This window comes from Heterocephalus glaber, unplaced genomic scaffold (genome assembly GCF_053883595.1).
Source record: "Heterocephalus glaber isolate CG9 unplaced genomic scaffold, H.glaber_assembly_v1.0 deba00001428, whole genome shotgun sequence".
NCBI lineage: Eukaryota > Metazoa > Chordata > Mammalia > Rodentia > Bathyergidae > Heterocephalus > Heterocephalus glaber.
The window spans coordinates 31,393,938-31,415,464 of NW_028258293.1; the positions used below are offsets into that span (position 1 = coordinate 31,393,938).

General features: G+C 40.5%; 1 protein-coding gene and 2 pseudogenes across 6 annotated transcripts in view; 2 read left to right on the top strand and 1 right to left on the bottom strand.

Annotated features, from left to right (window-relative positions):
* Positions 1 to 1,191: 1,191 nt before the first annotated feature.
* Positions 1,192 to 1,765, bottom strand: LOC147828059 (putative ribosome biogenesis protein RLP24; annotated as a pseudogene).
* Positions 1,766 to 11,925: 10,160 nt separating this feature from the next.
* LOC106007645 (elongation factor 1-alpha 1-like) lies at positions 11,926 to 15,432 on the top strand (annotated as a pseudogene).
* Positions 15,433 to 21,091: 5,659 nt separating this feature from the next.
* Acer3 (alkaline ceramidase 3) overlaps positions 21,092 to 21,527 on the top strand; it is a 168,606-nt gene continuing 168,170 nt past the window's right edge. The window contains exon 1 of one of the 6 annotated variants that reach the window (XM_087211991.1): positions 21,092 to 21,308. In XM_087211991.1, the coding sequence (XP_087068117.1) occupies positions 21,206 to 21,308 (103 nt within the window). In that variant the 5' untranslated portion in view covers positions 21,092 to 21,205. The remainder of the gene's footprint in view (positions 21,309 to 21,527) is intronic. The other 5 variants (XM_087211989.1, XM_087211993.1, XM_087211992.1 and 2 more) reach the window with 5 other exon arrangements.

The following is a 21,527-nucleotide window of genomic DNA, read 5'->3' on the forward strand; positions in this document are numbered from 1 at the left end:
TCCTGTGACTGTGTCCCATGCGGACCTCAGGGTGGGCCCTCACATCAGATACCTTGGATCCTCCATTTGCCCAGTCTTGTATCTGGTCTACAAAATGAATTCAATAACTTCCAGATTAATATATAAACCTGTAGATATAGATTCTGTGAGCAAGCAGGCTAGGGCATTTAATTTACCCATATGTAGGAGAGTCTAACTGGTCATTTGGACATTTATCATTATTTCTACGTAATGCATAGATTATGAGCACAGGCTTGAACCAGACTTCCTCAATTCATGTTGCCTCTTCTACTTACCAGTGGTTTGACTTCTAACAAGTTACTTAACTTTTTGGGTCTTCATTCCTTATCATAACAGGGATAATAATGCATTTAAGTCCCAAGCTGATTATATTAAATTAGTATCTATAAGGTACCTAACACAATTCCCAGTACCTCTCAATTATTAGTCATTCATATGATTACTGATATCTTCATATGTAATGAGAAAATGAAAACAAGAAAGCTCTAGATGCCGTCCATGAATTACTTGGTATAGGAGACAAAACACTGTCTTTGGAGAGTTCCCCCAATTAGCCAGAATGACCTTGACCTTGGAGAGCCAGTTTCTTTGTCTAAAGATGAAGATAATCCTCCATTTGGCTGTAGCCTTGAGATTAAAAGGGATCTTGTAAATCAGTTTCTGACAATATACCCAGAACCTAATCCAAAAGCAACGAATATTGTTTTCCCCTTGGCCTGGGAGCACAAGATCTCCATTAACTGTGCCTGCATCTGCCCATGCCCTCAGCACCCAGAAGCCTGGTGAACAAACAACAAGTGTTTGTGTGTACGCAAGGCCACCTCTGTAATGTTTCACATAGCTGTGCCCTCAGCTTCCTTCTGTCTGAGAGAAACCTTATCCAGAGCATAAGGATCTCTCACAGCAGTGAAACCAACAACCACCTGGTGTCCCCATTCAGGAAGGGCTTGATGTACTGAACATAGTATGAGATTTAGCTGTCCTGAGGTTCCTGAACAAGCTTCCTTCCATTCAGTGGTTCTCAGAGGCAAAGTCCTTAGGAAATCTCTTGCAGTCTTCAAACACTGGGTCAACCAGCAGCTTATAAAGGCTGCTGAGAGCCCAGAATTGTGCAGCCCTTGATCTCAGCAATGTAGGAGAGAAGTATTTAATCACTTTCTAAGTGACATGTCATAGATAAATTAATAATTTATAAGTTCTAAGATTTTTTTCTTCCAGATGCTTTCCTTGGCCTGTAAGAACGACCAGAATATGATGGGTATTTTGCTTGATTTTTTTGATGTCTTCAACTTTGCATAGCTCTTCATATTTCTTCAATCTGCTAATTATAAATTTAGCTTGGCTTTCTGTGTGATCTCTTCAACCCTGTTTATTGCATCAATAGTTTTATTCCTTAATTCTTGGTGGTAATCAACAGGTTCATTTCTATGTTTTTCAGATTCAAACAAATTATTCATGTCAGGGTCAGGGATTTAGCTCAGTGGTTCTGCCGCCTGCCTTGCAAGTGCAAGGACCTGTGTTTGATCCCTGGTACCAAAAAAAAAATTATTCATGTCAGCTCTTTAACAGCTGCCTTCCAGAATGCTTTGGTTCACCTGACCTTGCCAGGATTGCACTTCTGTTCAAACTTTTTACAACATTCAGATTTACAGAATCTGAACACCTTGTAATCCTCGTAGACAAACATCATGCAGTGGCCAGGATAGATGAGCCCTGAACAGAAGTAACCCTTCTCTATTCACATGTTGGAACAGCATGGGACCCTGCCAAAGAAATGAGTTTGACAGTGGGATAGATTTTCTAAATTGTTTGTGTAAATATGAGGTAGGTTGAAATAACATAAAATATGTATAAGGTATAAAGGTAATGGTAAAAACTGAATTTAAATGCATGAGTTTTGTTACACCATTATTCTTTGAAACCTCCTCAGTGCTCTCCTTGACCACATGCCATGGCCATCCTTCTTACCCAAAGAAAACCACCCTTCAGAATTTTCTGAGTTTTATTTCCTTGCTCCTCTTTACAGTTTTGCAACATATTTGTACCCTGAAAGGTTTTTTTTTGTTTTTCATGTTTCTAAACTTTAGATAACAAGAATTAGGATGTGTATATTTTTCTGTGGCTTACTTTTTTTCATTGAACATTATGTTCCTGAGATTAATTTTTGTTGATCCATAGAATTCTAATTCATTCATTTTCTTGGCTGAGTAGTATGAATGCACTGTAATTTATTTATCCATTGAGTGCTTGCTTCAGCAGCACTCAATATTTACACATACTAAAATATTTATCCATTGAGTTTAGGGCAGTTAAGATGATTCCAGTGTTTCTGCACTTCACAGAGCATGGCCAGGAACATCTTTGCATGCATCTGTTAGAGAACATATGCTATGATATTGATCCAATGTATTTCTTGCATCCACCATATGAGGTATGTACAATCAGCCTCATTTTATAGATAAAGTAACTGAAGTTCAGGTGAATAAAATTACCTAAATGACTAAAGACATAAGTGTAGTAGTAAGACTTTTTCTATACTGAATTTCCCCATGTCCTAAAATAATGTCAGACAAGAAACCTATCCACTAACCCTCTTCCTAAGCAAAGAATTCCTCTCTAGACAAATACTATCTTCCTAATCAATCCCATTCCTCACAGTATCCTACCAGCCTGTCACTCCTGCCCAACCTCATTTCTCTCTATCTCCTTCCTCTGGATTCTGAAAGCCACCAAGGTCCCTGGTTCAAATTGATGCTAAACACTGAGTTAGAACAAAGATCCATAGACCTCAGTCTCCCACTGCATTTTCTACCTTCTTTGTCTTTGACTCTTTCCTTTCCCTCTGCCTACCCACAGCCCTGCCTACATCTGTGATGACTTTGGGATTAGTCCAGTTACTCTGCAGTTTGTCACTATACTTCTTCCAGGTGGGACCTCTTTGAGCAACACTCTAGCCATTTCCACACCAATTACATTAGCACTCTCTGTCTCATGTTATAAAGGACCTGTTTCATTTTCTTTTATCTTCCCAGGGCCCAGATCAGAACTTTGCACAATAAGTGACAAAAAAATAATGGAAAGATCAATTCTCACCCAAACCACTTCCCATGCAGTCCCTGGATTAATTTCAGTTAATGCTTACAGATCTGATTTAAAGTGCCAAATGCTGTGTAGAGTGCCCCTGCTCCAGGTAAGCCAAGCCACTCCCTCTGTAACAGCTCTCTAGCTTCAAGCAGAGGGCCAACCCTGCATCAGCACTTCCCTGTGCACAGGCTCCTTCAGAGTCATGCTAAAATTATAGCTCCTAACAACCACCACAACCATTTACATAGCTCTTTGAAGTTGGAGCAGCACTTGCAATCTGTCCAAGCATCCAGTGCTGTACCATAATTCTCATTTGGTAGAAAAGAAAACCAAATAATTCACCCTGAAAGAAGTGAGTCCAGATCTTCTAATCTCGGAAGGCTTACTTTTCACTACATTAAGCCACTTTTCCATGAGACTTTTCCAAGGCAATGGGTTTGGCAAGCAGCTTGGTAAGTTCACCTTTAAATTTGAGGTCTAGCTTCATCACCTAGTGTGGGTGACTTTCATTAAGACCTAATCCTGAGCACTTCATGTACAGATGGGGCAGCAACACTTCAAAAAATTATAAGGATTTGATTGAAAAAATATGTATAAATTGTCTCTGATATAGCCAGGGTTCAATAAACATTAGTCCTTTACCTGATTTCATTGTGCCCTCTAGCCGCTCCTAAGCACTATGATGACACTCTAAGAATGCCACATACCTTGCTCTAAATCAAAGTGTTTTTCAATACATGCATGCAGGAGATTGCTCACCAGCAGAGGACTGTGCCACTGAGTTCAACACAAGTAAGAATGCATATTAATTTCCTCATTCCTGGGTCCAGTTGTTTATCCTCTTCTGGCTAGTGCAGGCTTGCTTTTTCTAAGACTTTTTTTTCTTTCTCACTATGTGACCTAGGCTGGCTTCAAATTTGTGGTCCTCCTGCTTCAGCCTCCATAGTGCTGGGATTACAGGTGTGTGCCAACATGCCTAGTTTTCTGAGACTTTTGTGAGCATACGATGTCTGAGTATACCTGCAGCCCTAGATGACCCACTTCAGCTATAGAGCATAATCTTAGCCTTTCTTCCATACCGAACCCTTCCCCCAAAGTCCCTTGTTACCCAGCTAAAAGGAATTTGTGATCCTTTAAACCCCATATTATCTTTCAAGAAAATTTGTCATATCCGATTTTCATCTCAGAAATTATTTCCTGTCAAATACATGGACCATCAACCCAAGTGTCTAACAGATATTTTTAAAGATGGAGTGACAATTCATGTGTCACACACCAGTAAGAATTACCAATATGACTACAGCTAGCATTTACCAGGCATTTATATGTGCTCACCCACGCTGAGTGCTTTACACACATCTTCTCTCATCTAACCTTTACAATAAAACATTGGGATGAGTGACCACCTCCATTGTAAAGAAAACTGAATATTAGAAAGGTTTGGTAACTTGCTCAAGATCAAACTTAGTGGCAGAAATAATGGTTTAAAAACCTGACTAATTCCAAAGAGGACTTCTTCCCCTGTCCTGAGTCTCAAGTCTCTTACTGGAACAAATCTAGGAATAAATATTTTATTCAATTATATATCTAAATGCAAGTATCCTTTTGTTTCAATGAAAAGTTGTCTGCTAGGTTTTGTTGTTGCTTTGTTTTCTGGGCTAGAGTTGAATCCAGAGCCTCCTGCACCCTATAGAAGAGATAAGAGGAAGGCCTTTCTTAAGCATTCTTTTTAACTTGGTGAATGTCTAAATCTATGTACTTTTCTTTTTCAAAAATCCTAGCTTTAAATATCAATTAAAACAGTGGAACACTTAGCAAATATAGTAATAAAAAAAAATCATTCCTAGTTCCATTGTATGTACTAATTTCTGTATGAGCTTAAAAATGGGATTACATTACACATAATGTTTTATAACCTGCTTTTGCTCTTATCCATATCTTGTGCCAAATTACATCTTTTCACATCTATGAATGCCAATCTGAGAGTATTGGAGTTCAGGTACATTACAAATTCTTGACACAGTAAAAGTGCCAAGAACTATAGCTCAGTTAGTGAGCTCACTTAGTATGCACAAGGCCCTGGGTTTGATCCCTAGTCCCAAGAGAGAAAATTTAAAAAGTGATGATAACTTTATTTAAATGAGAATTCGCAGTGTGCTGCGCACCCCCAGTTTTGGGCTGCAGTTTGCAATGGGAACCCTTATTGAGCAGTTCACTGCAGGCCATGCTGGTCCCTGCCAGCATATTCAGTGAACCAGAGGGTAGGCCGGGCGGGGTAGTGCCTAGGCTGCTGACCTGTCAGTCTGGCAACTCTTCTTGGGCGGGGCAATGATCCAGATGTGGAAGATTCTCAGGAGGTGGACCCTGGTACTAATCTGGCTCTAGCCTGGGGCTCAGTGGCACCGAAGAGCAGGTCTACCCAGTTTGGGAGAAGGGGGACTAGCTAGTGGTGAAGAGGTGTGTGTGTGTGTGTGTGTGTGTGTGCGCGCGCGCGCGCGCGCGGGCGCGCGACAAGCCCGAAGGTGCCCATAGGCTCCGGATTGGTGCCTAGACACTGGCCAAGGTTCTTGTAAACCTAAGTCCCCAGGTACCCAGAGGTTTAGGGAAACAGCAAGCTGCAGCCAGCAGGGATGGCCCAAAGGAGAGTTAGAACGTTTCTGGACCCCAGCGACCTTCTTGAACATGTCCTTGATGAAGCCTTTACGAATTATTAACTATTTAAGCCGGACATGGTGGCAGATACCTGTAATTCCAGAACTCTGGGAGACTGAGGCAAGAGTATGGCAAGTTCCTGCAAGCCTGGGCAATTTAGCAACTTACCGTGTCTCAAAGTAATAATAATAATAATAATAATAATAATAATAATAATGTTTTAAAGTGCTGATGTGTAGCTCAGTGCGAAGGTTCTGAGTTCCCTGGGCCTGGGAAAAAATAAAGTATTTAAGGCACATACAAAAATAGACTAACATAACTAACCTCTGTACACCCATTATCCAGTTCATTTACATCTGACTATTTTCACAAAAATCTGAAAGACTCTAAAATCTGAAACTTTTTGAGCAATGACAGGATACTCCAAGTGGAAAAGTCCACACCTGACCTAATGTGAAGACTTGCAGTTAAAATATGGATGCACTAAAAATATTGTATAAAATTACCTTCAGGCTATGTATAGAAGACATATATGAAACATAAATGGATTTCATGTTTAAACTTGGGTCTTATCCTCAAGGTATCTCACTGTGTATATGCAATATCCAAAATTTGCAAAAGAACCCAAAATCCAGAACACTTCTAGTCCCAAGCATCTTGGATATGGGATATTCAGCCTGTATTTGCTTCAGCTATTTTGTTCTTTAAGAAATAGAACATTAAATATACAGATCAGGGCAGGGAATTTAACTCCGTGGTTCTGCCGCTTGCCTCACAAGCCCAAGGTCCTGAGTTTGATCCCTGGTAGTAAACAAACAAACAAACAAATCAATGTCTCTATGAAAAATTCCATTCTTTTCTCTCCCTATAGGTCATTGTCATCTTGAATTTAGAGTTTATGAATTATATGTGTTTTTTTACATCGTACATACATACTATATATCCACAAAAATAGTGGCTCATTTTGCATGTTTTAAACTTTATATAAATAGTATCCTACTGTGATTATTCTGCAACTTCCTTTTCTTGTTTCTCAGTGTTTTTGAGATTCATTCATTATAATTGTTGTATATTATTTCATTGTATGATTATACTCCCATTAATTAAAACATCCTTCTGCTTAATAAATAATCTTGCAATGGACATTTTTGTTTGTCTCCTAATACATAGTTGTGAGACTTTTTAAAGATAAACCCTTAGGAGTGTATTTGTTGAATCCCATGGTGTACACATCAGATATTGCTTTGCCAGATATTGCTCTCCAGAAAGATTGTGTATTAGTTTATGTACCCACCATGGTACTACCAGCAATGCAGGAAGTTCTTTTTCCACCTGGTTGCCACAGTTGATGTATTTTTAATAAAACTTTAAAAGTTTCTTTTTAACCCATGTTCATACTTCATCTCTTCTACTTGCTTTAGCCTAATATAAATTAATTTGTCTCCCTGAGTCTTGATTTTATTATTCGTAAAATGAGAAAAACTTGTTGGCCAACTGAAACAATTAAATGAAATAATGCATATAAAAATACTCAAATGACTGGCTGGAATTTAGCATGCACTTCATAAATACTAGCTACAGTAACAGAAATAGTAATAAATGGTTAGTGTGTGTTGAATTCTTGCTATTGGGTCCAGCATTGCCCCACATGCCTTGGACTTATTATCTTATTTACTCCTAGAGATTGGTACAAATATTAACTTAATTTTTCAATGCGGGAGCCACCTCATATACAATTGAAGCAAATTGCTCAAAATCTCAGAGAAAGTAAGAGGCAATGCTGGGTTCGAATCACACATCTGTCAGGAAGTTTGAACTTGATCCCACAAACAATGGAGAATAACTGAAAAAGACAATGCTGACTGACAGATGGATTGATCAATCAGTTTACCTATCTGACATCAAAGCGTGTAACTATTAATCATGTAATAGAGGAGAGTAAGGTGAAAGAACTAAGAGTTAAATAGATGACCCACTTTGTACCTGGCTGTACTGTCACTAGGGACACACTGGGAAGAATGACACTTCTTTTGTGCAGTGGCTGTCTGGAGTCTGTTTCAGTGTTTCTCAAGATATGGTTCCTGGACCATCTGCCTTGCAATGACCCATGATTCTTGCTCAACATGATATTCTCCCAGGGCCCCTAGAGATTTTGCTCCTTTAGGTTTGTGGTACAATAGAAAAAGAAGTTATTCTGATTTGAAGTTTGAGAGCCACTGGTCTGCTAGTAAAAAAGACAATTAGACAGAGGACTATACAGTGCAGAGTGACAGTGAGTGATTGGGGAAGGGTTTCTGGAGGAAGCCTGATCTGAGCAGAGACTGAAAGACTGAAAAAATTAGCAAAGGAGGCAGAAAGAAAGGGGAGATTCAAGCTGAAGGGACACTGTTCACAAGAGCCCAGAAGTAAGAGAAGAAGCTCTTTATTTTGAAAAGTTAAAAATTCCTTAATTTTTATTCCTGGTACCACTACCACAATTTACAGGGCAATATACCTGATATAATGAAAAGAAAAAGAAAAAGACAAAGCTACAACAGATAAAAGACCTCAGGAATGTACATCTAATTGACACTACATTGCATTCATCAATAGCTGCACTTTTTGCAAACTGTGGCTATGACAGTCCTGAACCAGAAGGGTTTCCTGTTTTAGCTGCAGTAACTTTTCTGACTATGGATCATCATTCCTTCTGTGGCAGATTTTTACAGTTCCGCTAATGCATTTGGGACCACTGTCTCGAAGTAACCTGCAGCTTTCCTGACAACTCCTCGCTCTCTCTCCTGCTAAGAACTGTAGCCCTTTTCTGTTGTTTTTTAAAACCTTCTGCTACCATATCCACCACTTCCACCACCAGATCCATAAGAGAAGAAGCTCTTTTAGGGAGCAGAAAATATTTTAGAAATACAACTGCAAGATTTAAGGTGTGGACAGGAACTAGGTCACAGAGCTTTGCTGGTGCTGTTAGGGACTTTGGACTTTATCTTACAAGTGGTGGAAAATGACTGAAAGCTATTTGTTAATTTGGAGAAGTACACTAATAGTTTTGAGTTTAAGAAAGACTCTTCAGGCAGCCCCAAGGTAAAGAAGAGTTTGTGAGACAGGGTAGAACAAGACTTTCCTCAGGCTATCAAGGCACAGGCAATGGTGGCCTGGATTGAGACAATGATGGTGTGAGAAGGAGGGAAGAGGACAGATAAAAGAACCATCTGAAGCTGATTACTGATTGGATGTGGCTGGGTGGGGAGAAAGAGCATTCAAGTCTTCTTTCTTCAACAAATTAGATCAATGGTTGTGAATTTCACCATAGTAAAGAAACCACTGAAAGAGGAGCCAGTGTGGAGAGGCAATAATGAGGTCACTCCAGAACATACTGAATTTGAGATTCTTATGAAATACCCAACATAGCTGCTCAGAAGATAGTTGGAAATATAGGTCAATGGGGGATCCTGTCAGCTGTTTGCTCAGTACCCTTGCCCCCTACTACTTTTTTGTCAGAAGCCAATTTTCTTTGGAATGGTACTATTGCCAACTAAAGTAGTTAACTCTCCTACACTCTCTTCCCTGTCTTTCCAGATTCTCTATGATTGCTCCTGAAACCCTTGTTCTGAGCAAACAGATCTAAATGGATATGACTGGGCATAAGTTCTGAAGAGGCTATTGTTTTCCTGAAAGCAAAGGATAGGCCAAGAAGGCATTTGTCTTTTGCCTTTTCCCTTTTCCCTTCTTCCTGCTTAAAAAGAGTTGAGAGCTTTGGACAAGAAGTGGTCATTTTGTGACCAGGAGGATTAAGCCATATACAAAGGGCAAGAAGGCAGAGGACAGAGGACAGCTGAGGTAGTGCCTGTAAGACCGAGGGCCTTACCAAACGCTCCGAGGAGCTGACTACAGCGAAGAACACCTGGGAAGGAACACACCGGACAAGTTGGAAAACAGACCTTTAGTAGTCTGGCCAGACGGCACTCCCAAAGCAAAATAGCTTAGAGAGGCAACTGGCTCAGAATCTGTGGCTGCTTTTATAGGGGGTTGAGGGGGAAGTTAACATATAGAATTAAAGAAAAGGGGACAAACGTTAGTGGTCGACTGTCACATATTGATGGTCAGCAGACATCTGCAGCTTGTTCTAACAATTGTGGTGCCTGGAATATCAGTTCCGGGTAAACAAAGAGTTGAGTAGTTTACTCTGGGACTCTAGGTCTGTTACAGATCCCTATCTAGCGTCCCTAAACTAACAAGCATCTCCATCCATTAACTCACATTTTAATCACAATGGGGCTGGAGAAAAAGGAACAAAGGTTAGGCAGTTCCACAGTGCCCTGGGCTATCTACCACCTGAGGAAAAAAATATCCCATATTTAGGGTTAAGGCCCTAGAACTGATTTTCTGTCACTGGAGTAAAGCATTATCCTAATTTACTCAAAAGCTAAAGTTCTCCAGACAGATCTGGGTTAGAAATAAAATTCAGGTCAGCATCTAGATGGTAACTTTCAGTGTTGGGGTGAATGTGAGAAAATCAGGCACTCTAAAATACAAACATGTAAATGATTTTTATGAGTTTAAGCACAGAGAAAGCTCAGCCTATAGGCAAAGTTGAAAGGAAGAATTCCTGTTTATACACCAGGTATCTTTAGGCTCCTTTGCTATTGTTGGTGTTTCTATAACCTCATTCAAAACAAAATAATCAATTTAGGGCAAGTCAGTGAATACTCACCTCCATGAAAGTTATTATGTAACAACTCCAGGTTCTTAATCAAGGGCTGGTGACTGGTCAAATGTGTGGTGACTTACCTCCCAGGAGGCATGTTTTAGGCTCTGAAGTCTACCCAGTAAACCTTAGCTCTCCTCTGGCTTCCACAAAACAAGGAACCCTGGAGTTCTCTCAGGGAAGGAAATGTAAGGACTGCCTCAGACCTGGCTTGCAATTTATCTTGTCTGTCTTAGCCTTTGCCATGATTATTCACCAAAACCTCCTAATTGATTTGTCTGATCCTTCTCTTCTCCCCTCCCTGCTCTACTCCAAAAAAAAAAAAAAAAAAAAAAAAAAATCCCAAGTCTAAAAATCTATTTTCTCTACCACATGGATTTGGACCTTTTATTCCTTTCTTTTGGACACTTCTGTCACTAGTATAAACACTAAAGGCCTCATTACAATATATTAGGTCCCAATCTTTCCATTCTCATTCTGATAGTTGTTCTCCCCACTCCCCATCTCTGCACAAAAGTTTAGCCAATCTCAATGTTTCATTTTTCCTGCCTTTCACTTGCCCTTTCAAGCTCTTGCAGCTTGTTTTGTTGCCCAGAAATGCTCTCTGCCTTGTGCTCTGACAAACTACCACCATCCACCAACTACTGACAGATTAATCTTCTGGTTTTCCTAGAAAAGCTGAGGGGATAGCTAGAAATTCACCTTCTCCTTCTCTCCAAAAGCTTCCTCCCAGATTCTCTGAAATCCTGTTGATTCTACAGGTTAATTATCTATAAATTTGCCCCTTTCTCTCCAACACTACTGCTGCTCACTGCATCACTGCAAGAGTCTCTTCCGGAGTCACCAATCTGTTCTTTTCCACTTTACTCAATCTGCTCTCCCTTCTGCACATGTATCCCTATCAATCTCTTGCTTAAAAGCCTATAGGCTCCTAATTTCCCTGTGGGCCTCTCAAGCCTCATTTCTACACTCCAGTTTGAAACTAAGCACAGCATTGGCCCTTGAGGAGCCCACAATCCTACCTGTCCAGCACAGACCCTTCTGAGCTTTGGCTGGGCCAGTTGGCACCAGAGCTACTGATAATGCCCCTGGCAACAGACAGCCTGGGCTCCAGCCTTTGCTCAGCTGCTTATTATCTGAATGTTCTTGAGTGAAATTTCTAACTCACTGTGTCGGTTTCATCACCTGTAAATGAAAGCTAAAAGTACTATTCATAGGACTATCAGATTTCAAAAGATAATCCTGAAAAGTATTAAGAACAATGGCAGGTAAAGGGTAAGTATACGTGTTAGCTATTGTAATTATTTGTTACATCCATTTTTGTCCTCTTCTATTGCTTTGAATAATTTCTAACACATAGTCAGATTTCATTAAATATTTATTAGAAAATAAACCAGGGCTTTTTTGCAACGGATTTGCCATGAGAGCACAGGTGTAGTGAAAATCACCACTAAATCAAAGCCAACATGGGAAAGGAAAAGGCTCATAACAATATCGTCATCATCAGACATGTGGATTCGGGCAAGTCCACCACTACCAGCCATCTGATCTACAAATGTGGTGGCATCAACAAAAGAACCATTGAAAAATTTGAGAAGGAAGCTGCTGAGATGGTATGCCTTTCAAGTAGGCCTGGGTCTTGGATAAACTGAAACCTGAGCATGAGCATGGTATCACCATTGACATCCCCCTGTGGAAATTTGAGACCAGCAAGTATTATGTGACTATCATTGATAGGGACACAGAGACTTTATCAAAAACATGATTATAGGCACATCTCAGGCTGATTGTGCTGTCCTGATTGTTGCTGCTGGTGTTGGTGACTTCGAATCTGGTATCTCCAAGAACGGGCAGACCCACGAGCATGCCCTTCTGGCTTACATGTTGGGTGTGAAACAATTCATTGTTGGTGTTAACAAAATGGATTCCACTGAGCCACCCTACAGCCAGAAGAGATATGAGGAAATTGTTAAGGAAGTCAGCACCTACATCAAGAAAATTGGCTACAACCCTGACACAGTAGCTTTTGTGCCAATTTCTGGTTGGAATGGTGACAACATGCTGGAGCCAAGTGCTAACATGCCTTGGTTTAAGGGGTGGAAGATCACTCGTAAAGATGGCAATACCAGTGGAACCACACTGCTTAAAGCTTTGGATTGCATCCTGCCACCCACTCACCCAACTGACAAGCCTTTGTGGCTGACCCTCAAGGATGTCTACAAAATCGGTGGTATTGGTACAGTCTCTGTGGGCAGAGTGGAGACTGGTGTTCTCAAACCTGGCATGGTGGTCACCTTCACACCAGTCAATGTCACAACTGAAGTAAAGCCTGTTGAAATGCACCATGAGGCTTTGAGTGAAGCTCTTCCTGGTGACAATGTGGGCTTCAACGTCAAGAATGTGTCTGTCAAAGATGTTCATCATGGCAATGCTTTTTTTTTTTTTTCTTTTTTTTTAAATTAAATTCTTTTATTGGTAAATTGTAGGTATACAACCCAATAACATTTCTCATTGGGAATTGTACCTTTACATAATGCATCTTGGTTCTTATTTTTTCCCTATTCCTAGCCCTCCCTTCACCCCCTCCACCCTTCCCTATTTACAAAGACTTTATTTCCATTTTTTCCATTTCTCAGCATTTTTCCTTTCCCTTCTTTCCTTTCCCCTGCCCCTCCCACTACCCCTACCCCTTTGGACCTTTTCTTCTTATTTTGCATTATCGATTATTCATTCTAATCATTGGTACATTTTAGGTATACAATATAATGACATTCATCATTGGAAATTTGCACCTTTACATAGTCTCTCTTGGTTCTTATTTTTCACTCTTGCCCAGCCCTCCCTTCAACCAATCCATTCCTCCCTATTTACAAAGATTTTGTTCCTATTTTTCCATTTTCTCATATTAATCCCATTCCCTTCTATCCTTTCCCCTAGCCCTCCCACTTCCTTCCCCTTTGCCCCTTTTCTTTCTATTTCACGTTACCTATTATACATTTTAGTCCTTATTTACACTTTCAGTTTCTCACACCAGAGAAACTATTCAGTATTTATACATGTGTGTCCTATTTATTTCACTTAAGAGTATTGCCTCAATGTGCATCCACTTAGCTATAGATGTCTCTAATTTCTCATTTTTTATGGCTGAGTAGTACTCCATTTTATTAAAAAACCACATTTTGTTTATCCAGTCTCCAGTTGATGGGCATTTGGACTGTTTCCAAGTTTTAGCTATCACAAACTGTGCTGCTATGAAATATTGGTGCATATATATCGCTGTGGTATGATTCTTTTAATTCTTTGGGGAAGATCCCAGCAGTGGAATAGCCGGGTCAAATGGAACTTCCAGTCCTAGTTCTTTGAGGTATCTCTATACTGATTTCCACAGTGGTTGCACCAGTCTACACTCCCACCAGCAGTGGAACAGGGTTCCTCTTTCCCCACAGCCCTGTCAGCATTTGTTATTGGTTGATTTCATGATAGCAGCCATTCTTTCTGGAGTGAAGTGGAATCTCAGCATTGTTTTCATTTGCATCTCTTGAATGACCAGTGATGTTGAACATTTTTTCATGTATTTATTTGCTATTTCTACTTCTTTGTCTGAGAAATGTCTGTTCATTTCAGATGCCCATTTTTGGATTGGGTCTTTAAATTTGGGAGGTCTGATCATTTTAAGTTCTTAATAGATTCGAGATAGTAGAACTTTGTGTGAGGAAGAGCAGGTGAAGATTTTTTTCCCACATTGTGGGTTGTCTCTTCACACTGCTGCTGGTTTCTCTTGCTGTGCAGAAGCCTTTTAATAAGAAGAGATCCCATTTGTTGATTGTTTGTGCTAGTTCATGGGCAACTGAGGTTTTGTTCATACAATCTTTTCCTACACCGATGTCTTCAAGAGTTCTACCTAACCTCTGTTCCAACTGGTTCAGAGTTTCTATTTTAATATTTAGATCTTTAATCCATTTTGATTTTAGTTTAGTGCCTGGTGAGAGATATAGGTCTGGTTTTAATCTTTGGCAAGTTGAAGCCCAATTTTTCCAGCACCATTTATTAAAGAGGCTATCTTTCCTCCAGTGAGGGTGTTTGGCTCCTTTATTGAAGATGAGATGGCTGAGTGTGTCTGGCATTGTTTCTGAATCTTCTAATCTGTTCCACTGGTCCTCAAGCCTGTTTCTTTGCCAGTACCATGCTGTTTTTATCACAGTAGCTTTGTAGTATAGTTGCAGGTTGGGGATTGTGATACCCCCTGCCCATCATAGCAATGTTGCTGGTGACAGCAAAAATGACCCACCAATGGAAGCAGCTGGTTTCACTGCTAGGTGATTATCCTGAACCATCCAGGCCAGATCAGTGCTGGCTATGCTCCTGTACTGGATTGCCATACAGCTCACATCGCTTGCAAGTTTACTGAGCTGAAAGAAAAGATTGATCACCAGTCTGGTAAGAAGCTGGAAGATGTCCCCAAATTCTTGAAATCTGGTGATGCTGCCATCGTTGACATGGTTCCAGGCAAACCCATGTGTGTCAAGAGCTTCTCTGACTATCCACCTCTGTGTTGTTTCGCTGTTCGCGATATGAGACAGACAGTTGCTGTGAGTGCCATCGAAGCAGTGGACAAGAAGGCTGCTGGAGCTGGCAAGGTCACCAAGTCTGCCCAGAAAGTGCAGAAGGCTAAATGAATATCATCCCTAACACCTGCCACCCCAGTCTTAATCAGTAGTGGAAGACTGGTCTCAGAACTGTTTCTTCCAATTGGCCATCTAAGTTTAATAGTAAAAGACTGGTTAATGATAACAATGCATCATAAAACCTTCAGGAGGAAAGGAAAATGTGTTTTGTGGACAATTTGCTTTCTTTTTGTGTGTGAGTTTTAAGTTATTAGTTTTCAAAATCACTTTTTAATGGAAACAACTTGACCAAAAATCTGTCACAGAATTTTGAGACCCATTAAAACAAAGTTTAATGAGAAACCTGTGTCTTTTGGTCAACACAAAACTTCAGTTCTTTATAACTTCTTTCTGGTGTTAACCCTGAAACTAAATGAAAATATTCTGACTGCTTCATATCTGGGAATTAGAGGGGAAGGTACTGTTTTAAGTAGTAAAGAGGTATGGGGGAGGGCTGTTGATGGCACCAATTAATAATAGCAACACTTTGGTATTCTGTAATTTATAATTTAGGCTTATAAAACATGTTAAATTGCAAAAAAAAAAAAAAAAGAAAAGAGAAGAAACCAGGTGCAGTGACACATACCTGTAATCCCAGCACACTAAGTGGATGAGCCAGGAAGATTGCAGGTTTGAGCCCAACCTGGGCAACTTAGTGACTTAGTGAGATTCCATCTCAAAATTTAAAAAAATTAAAAAGGGCTGAGGATATAGCTCAGTATGGAGACATCCTAATACTGAAAAACAAATTAGACAATGAATTTGCTAGCTTGCTTGGTTAGTGTGTCATGTCCTATTTATTTTGCTAGTTAAATTTTTACCAGATTCGAAAATAGGACCTATGCTATTCTACTTTGTATTCCTAACACTGGGTTTAAGTCTCGGCCTACAGTAGATGTCCAATTCATTTTTGCTAATTCCCAGGTAAATTGACTTTTATGCAGGTTTTGCAAAAGTGTTAAGGAACTGCCATAACCATGTCCCCCTGTACCAAAGGCTATAGGTTAGGGCACAATGGATAACATTTTTGACAGCAGATCAGAAGAAAGGCCAAGAGGTAACTTGTATATCATGAGATCACTTAACCTGTGGTGAGCCTACTTATTTGTTTTTCATAGTTTCAAATTTTCCCGTGCACTTATGAAATGGTATCTCATGTGGAAAAAACAGATTCTAACTTGGATTTCATTAGTCATCTTATGAACTAGTAAAAGGAATTTTCAAATGGAATATGGTGAAAAACTTTCAAAATTTGGTTTCTCATTTGCTAGTAGGAAAATAAATACAGATGCTCCTCAACTTACTGTGGGGGTATATCTGATGAACCCTGTTTATCACTTTAAGTAAAAACAGTTAAAGTCAAAAATGCATTTAAGCCAGGGATTTAGCTCAGTGGTTCCGCCTTCTGCCTCACCAGCACAAGAACCTGAGTTTGATCCCCGGTACCTTAAAAAAAAAAAAAATGCATTTAATGCATATAATCTACCAAACATCAGAATTAAGCCTAGATTACTTTAAATGTGCTCAGAACACATACACTAGCCTATAGTTGGGCAAAATCATCTAACACAAGCCTATTTTATAATAAAACGTTAGCTATAATGTCATTTATTCACTACTGTAGTGAAAGTGAAAAAAAAGAATATTTGTACAGGTACATTTTTGCACCATAATAAAGTCAACCATTGTAAACTGAGAAACATCTCTAGAGGCACTGAAAATAATCTTAATATGGGGAGAGTAAAACAGATATATCATAATTAAGTAAATTGTGGCATATCTACAAAATTGAATGTGGTATAACTATTAATATATTTACAATGATTTTTAATGATATGAGAAATGCTGAAAAAGAATACGAAATTTAAAGATAACATTAGCTCTATCATGTTAAAAATTCTTAGATAAAATACTGAGAGAACATACACTCAAATGTGACAATGGGTATTGCCACTTGGTGGGACTTTGAGTGATTTCTTTTAATCCTGCTTTTCTAAATATTTTCTAAATTTTCCAACATAAGGCTATATTTTTAAAATTCAGCTTTATTAAGAGATAATTCACATACTACACAGTTCAGCCATGTGAAGTATATAGTTCAGTGGGTTTTTCTTTTTGTATATTCAGAGTTGTGCAACCATCGCCACAACCTAATTTTAGAACACTTTCACCATCCCCAAAACGTGCTCTGTACCCATTAGCAGTCACCTTCCATTCCTTCTGCCTCTCTTAGCCCCAGGCAACCACTAATTTGCTTTTTATCTATATAGATTTGCCTATTCTGGATGTTTCATATAAATAAAGTCATATACTAGAATATGTGCCCTTTTGTGTTCTGACTTCTTTGACTTAACACAATGTTTTCAAGGCTCATCTATGTTGTAGCATGTGTGCATATTACATTCCTTCTCCCCACTCTCACGGCCCCCCTTCTCCCACAATACTGGAGCTTGAACCCAGGCCTTGGCATTGAGCTACATCCCCAGCCCTTTTGTTATGCTTTTATTTTAAGAAAGGGTCTTTCTAAGTTGTTGTCTGGGTTTGGCGTGAACTTTTGATCTCCCTGCCTTAGCTTCCTAGAGGGCCAAAATTACAAGCATGGACCAAACACTACACCTGGCTTATTCCTTCTTATTGCTGAATAATACTTCATTGTATGGATTGACGATCTTTTAATCCATTATCAGCTGATGGACATTTAGTTTGTTTCTACTTTTTGACTATTGATTATAATGCTGCCATGACCATTTTTGTACAAGTTTTTTATGGATATTTCAATTCTCTTGGTATATACCTAGATGTAGATTTTCCAGGTTGTATGATAACTTAGTTTAGCATTCTGATGAACTGCAAAAGTGTTCTCAAAGTTACTCACCATTTTACATACCAGCAATATGGGACAGATCCAATTTCTCCACATCCTTGCCAACACTCATTATTGTTGGTCTTTTTGATTACAGACATTCTCTAATGTGTGAAAAGTGACACTCATTGTATTTTTTATTTGCATTTTTCTAAGGGTTAATGATGCTGAAGATCTTTTCATGTGCATATTGGCCATTAGCATATCTCCCTTGAAGAAATGTTCATTCAGATTCTTTGCTGATATTTTAATTGGGTTGCTGGTGGTGGTGGTAGTGGTGGTGATGGGGATGGCAGCGTGTGTGTGTGTGTGTGTGTGTGTGTGTGTGTGTGTGTGTGTGTAATAGTAGGATTGAAGCCAGGGCCTTCACCCTACCCCTTTTTATTTTGAGTCAGGGACTTGCTAAGTTGCCCAGCAGAATTCAAACTTTCATCGTCCTGCCTCAGCCTCCTAACTGCTGGGATGATAGCATGTGCCACCACACTCAGCTTCAGTTGTCTTTTGATTACTGAATTGTGAGTACTTTATATAGTCTGGATACAAGTCTCTTATCAGATGTATGATTCACAAATCTATTCACCCCTTCTGTGGATTCTCTTTTTGGTTTCTTGATGATGTCATTTGCAGCAAAGGTTTTAATTTTGATGAAGTCTAATTTATCTACTTTTTTTCTTGTTGTTTATGTTTTTGGTGTTTTATGTAAGAAAGCATTACCTAACCCAATATTATGAATAATTACTTTTACATAAACTTCTGAGAATTTTATAGTTTTAGCTTTTACTCTTAGATCTATGATCTATTTTGAGTTGAATTTTGTTTATTGTAGCAGGAAAGGGTCTTTCCCCCTTTTTGCATGTGGATATCCAATTATCTGAGCACCATTTGTTGAAAACACTATCTTTTCCCTGCTGAATAGTCGGCAAAAATAATAGTCTTGCCAAAAATCAACTTACCATAAATGTAACGGTGTTATAGTTTAGATTTAAATGGGCCCCAAAGCCTCCTGTTTAGAAGATGATTGAATAATGGGGGCATTGTAGCTGTTAGGAGGTAAGGTCTGGTCAGAAGAGGTGGGTCATTGGGGGAGTGACCTGGAAGGGTGCATCTCTCTCCCTGGCTCTTCCCTTGTCTCTCTGCTTCCTGGCCACCATGAAGTGAGCAGCTTCCCTCTGCTATACCATAGTATTTCTGCCTTGGAACTGCTGACCACAGACTGAAAGCATGAGCCAAAATTAACCTCTCCTCCTTTAAACTACAGATAGCAAGTAGTTTGTGCCAGCCAGAAGAAAAGTGACTAAGACATAAGTGTTCACATTGGAAACAAAGATTTTTTTTTACAAGACAGCTTTGGCCATCCCAAGTCCCTTACATTTCCATGCATTGCTTTTATACTCAGTAGATGAAAGGTTTTTAGAAAAAGGAAAGAAGGAAGAAAGGTGAATATTACTGAAGGAATTGCAATTCATCTCATTTTCTGAGTGATTGTTCTGTAGTGCACCTTTTCTCTTAGATGAAGAAAACTCTGTCCTAAATTCTGCCTTTTTCTTGACAGTCTTTTTCTTTTTTTTTTTTTTCACTGTTGAGAAACACTTGCAGGGCATTGCCTCAGCCTTGGCCTCCTCTTCTGTCTTGAATCACTTGGATGCTCAGGGTTTCTTTTCTCATAGGGGTCCTACAGCCATCTACTCCTGGTAAAATATTGTCACATTCTATTATTAATGCCTATACACTGCTTTGATTATACACTTCATGGGTTAATCACTTTTGAGTATGTATTTTTGGATGTTCATTTTGTGTGTAAATATTTATTCATTTATAATTGTATATTTATGATTTTTACATATTAAAAGCACACAAAAAATGTAAATAAAATGCTTAGAAATGGAAGTCTTCCTACACCTCAACGGCTTTTATTTATCTCTCTGTGTGTTGCCTTCTTAGATTTTTCCTGTTTTCCTGTGTGTTTCCAGCAGCCAGCCAATCATGGCCAAGTACACAGCAGGAGCTCAATGTACAAAAAAAAGTTAATATATTCTACTATTTCTATTAAGTTAATACAAATAAAAGTTAATATGTTCTACTATTTCTGCCTCTATTTGTAGGTTTTGCACCTCCCAAGTAGAGGTTCTGCATCTATCACTGGCTAGGATCACTTTGTAGAAAGGCTGTGCCCTCCTCTACAAAGAAGATGGCACCCTGGTACGATGTGAATAAAGGGCAGGGAGGGTTTCAGTCAGCTGGAATTCAAAGGACAAGTGGTAAGTTAACAAATGGCATAGAGAGGAAAGCTATCCCAGCTGTACCGTATTTGGGCACCAAGGGAGGACCAAGGGAGATGAGCCAGCGCGTTTCGAGTTAGGGTAAAGATTGGGAGAGCTGAGCGCGAAAGGCAACCCGGGTTGGATGTTTTCACAACTTCACTCTGGGGACTCTGTGGAGTTGCTTCCATCTTGAAGATGGAAGTGCTGGGAGTTTGTTGGTTGCCTGGACAGTAGGGCACAATTACAGACAGAGGCACAAGTCTCTGCTCGCCAGAACCAAAGCCTAGGGTAAACTCTGCTTTAGAGTATTTTCGGCTCTTAGCAACTTTTTTTCCCTCTCCTTTGGATCCTGGGTTGCTGCCTTTCCCTTTGTCACCAGAAGACATTATATACCTTTATCTGATAATTAGTTTCCCAGAAACTGAGGGGGTTGGTTGGGGGTGCTGTTTTGGGGCTGCCCGTATGAGGCCTGCCGCCAATGTTTGGATGGCACAGGTTTAATCAAGTAGGGGCTTGACAGAGAAGGCTTCATTTACCTCACCCCAATTAAATCAAACCACCTACACACAAGTAAAGGCTCAGACACATCCTGACGGAAAACAGCCTCCAGGGTACTGGGAACCACTAATGTAGCGCCAAGGGCGCGCCTAGTTTGGCCTGCAGCCCGTATCCCAACCTTCCTCCGAGATCAGGACCCTGGCCCGCCTTCGGGGTAAGGAGGACTCAGCCCCGGGCGAGCCTTCTCCTGCGCCTGCCCGAGCGGCCTGGCAGCGAGATGGGCGGGGCCTCCCGCGGGGCAGCCTCGGAGTCTGTGCCTGGCCTGGCCTAGCCCCGCCCCTCGGGGAGGCGGGGCGGCTCAGGGAGCGCGCGCGCGGCTAGGGCGCGAGCCGGCCTGGGAGCTGCCAAGCCGAGCGCAGTGAGCGCGTCTCTGGGCGGCGGCGAGGACTGGGGCGGCGCGATGGCTCCGGCCGTGGACCGGGAGGGCTACTGGGGTCCCACAACCTCTACGTTAGACTGGTGCGAAGAGAACTATGCCGTGACCTGGTACATCGCTGAGTTCTGTGAGTGTGGCCTGAGGCAAGGAGCGAGGGCGCCGGGCTGTGGGGAGACGCGGTGTGGAGAAGGCAGAGGGCGAACCTGGCCTCGAGGAAAGGCTCGGGGCCCAGCCGGGGAGCGGAGAGGGGCGTGCGGGGCCGCGGGACCCTGGGGAATGGACAAGGGGGTCCCGGGTGTCGATTGAAGACTGCGGGGATCTGAACTGGCGGCGGGGGGCCTTCAGG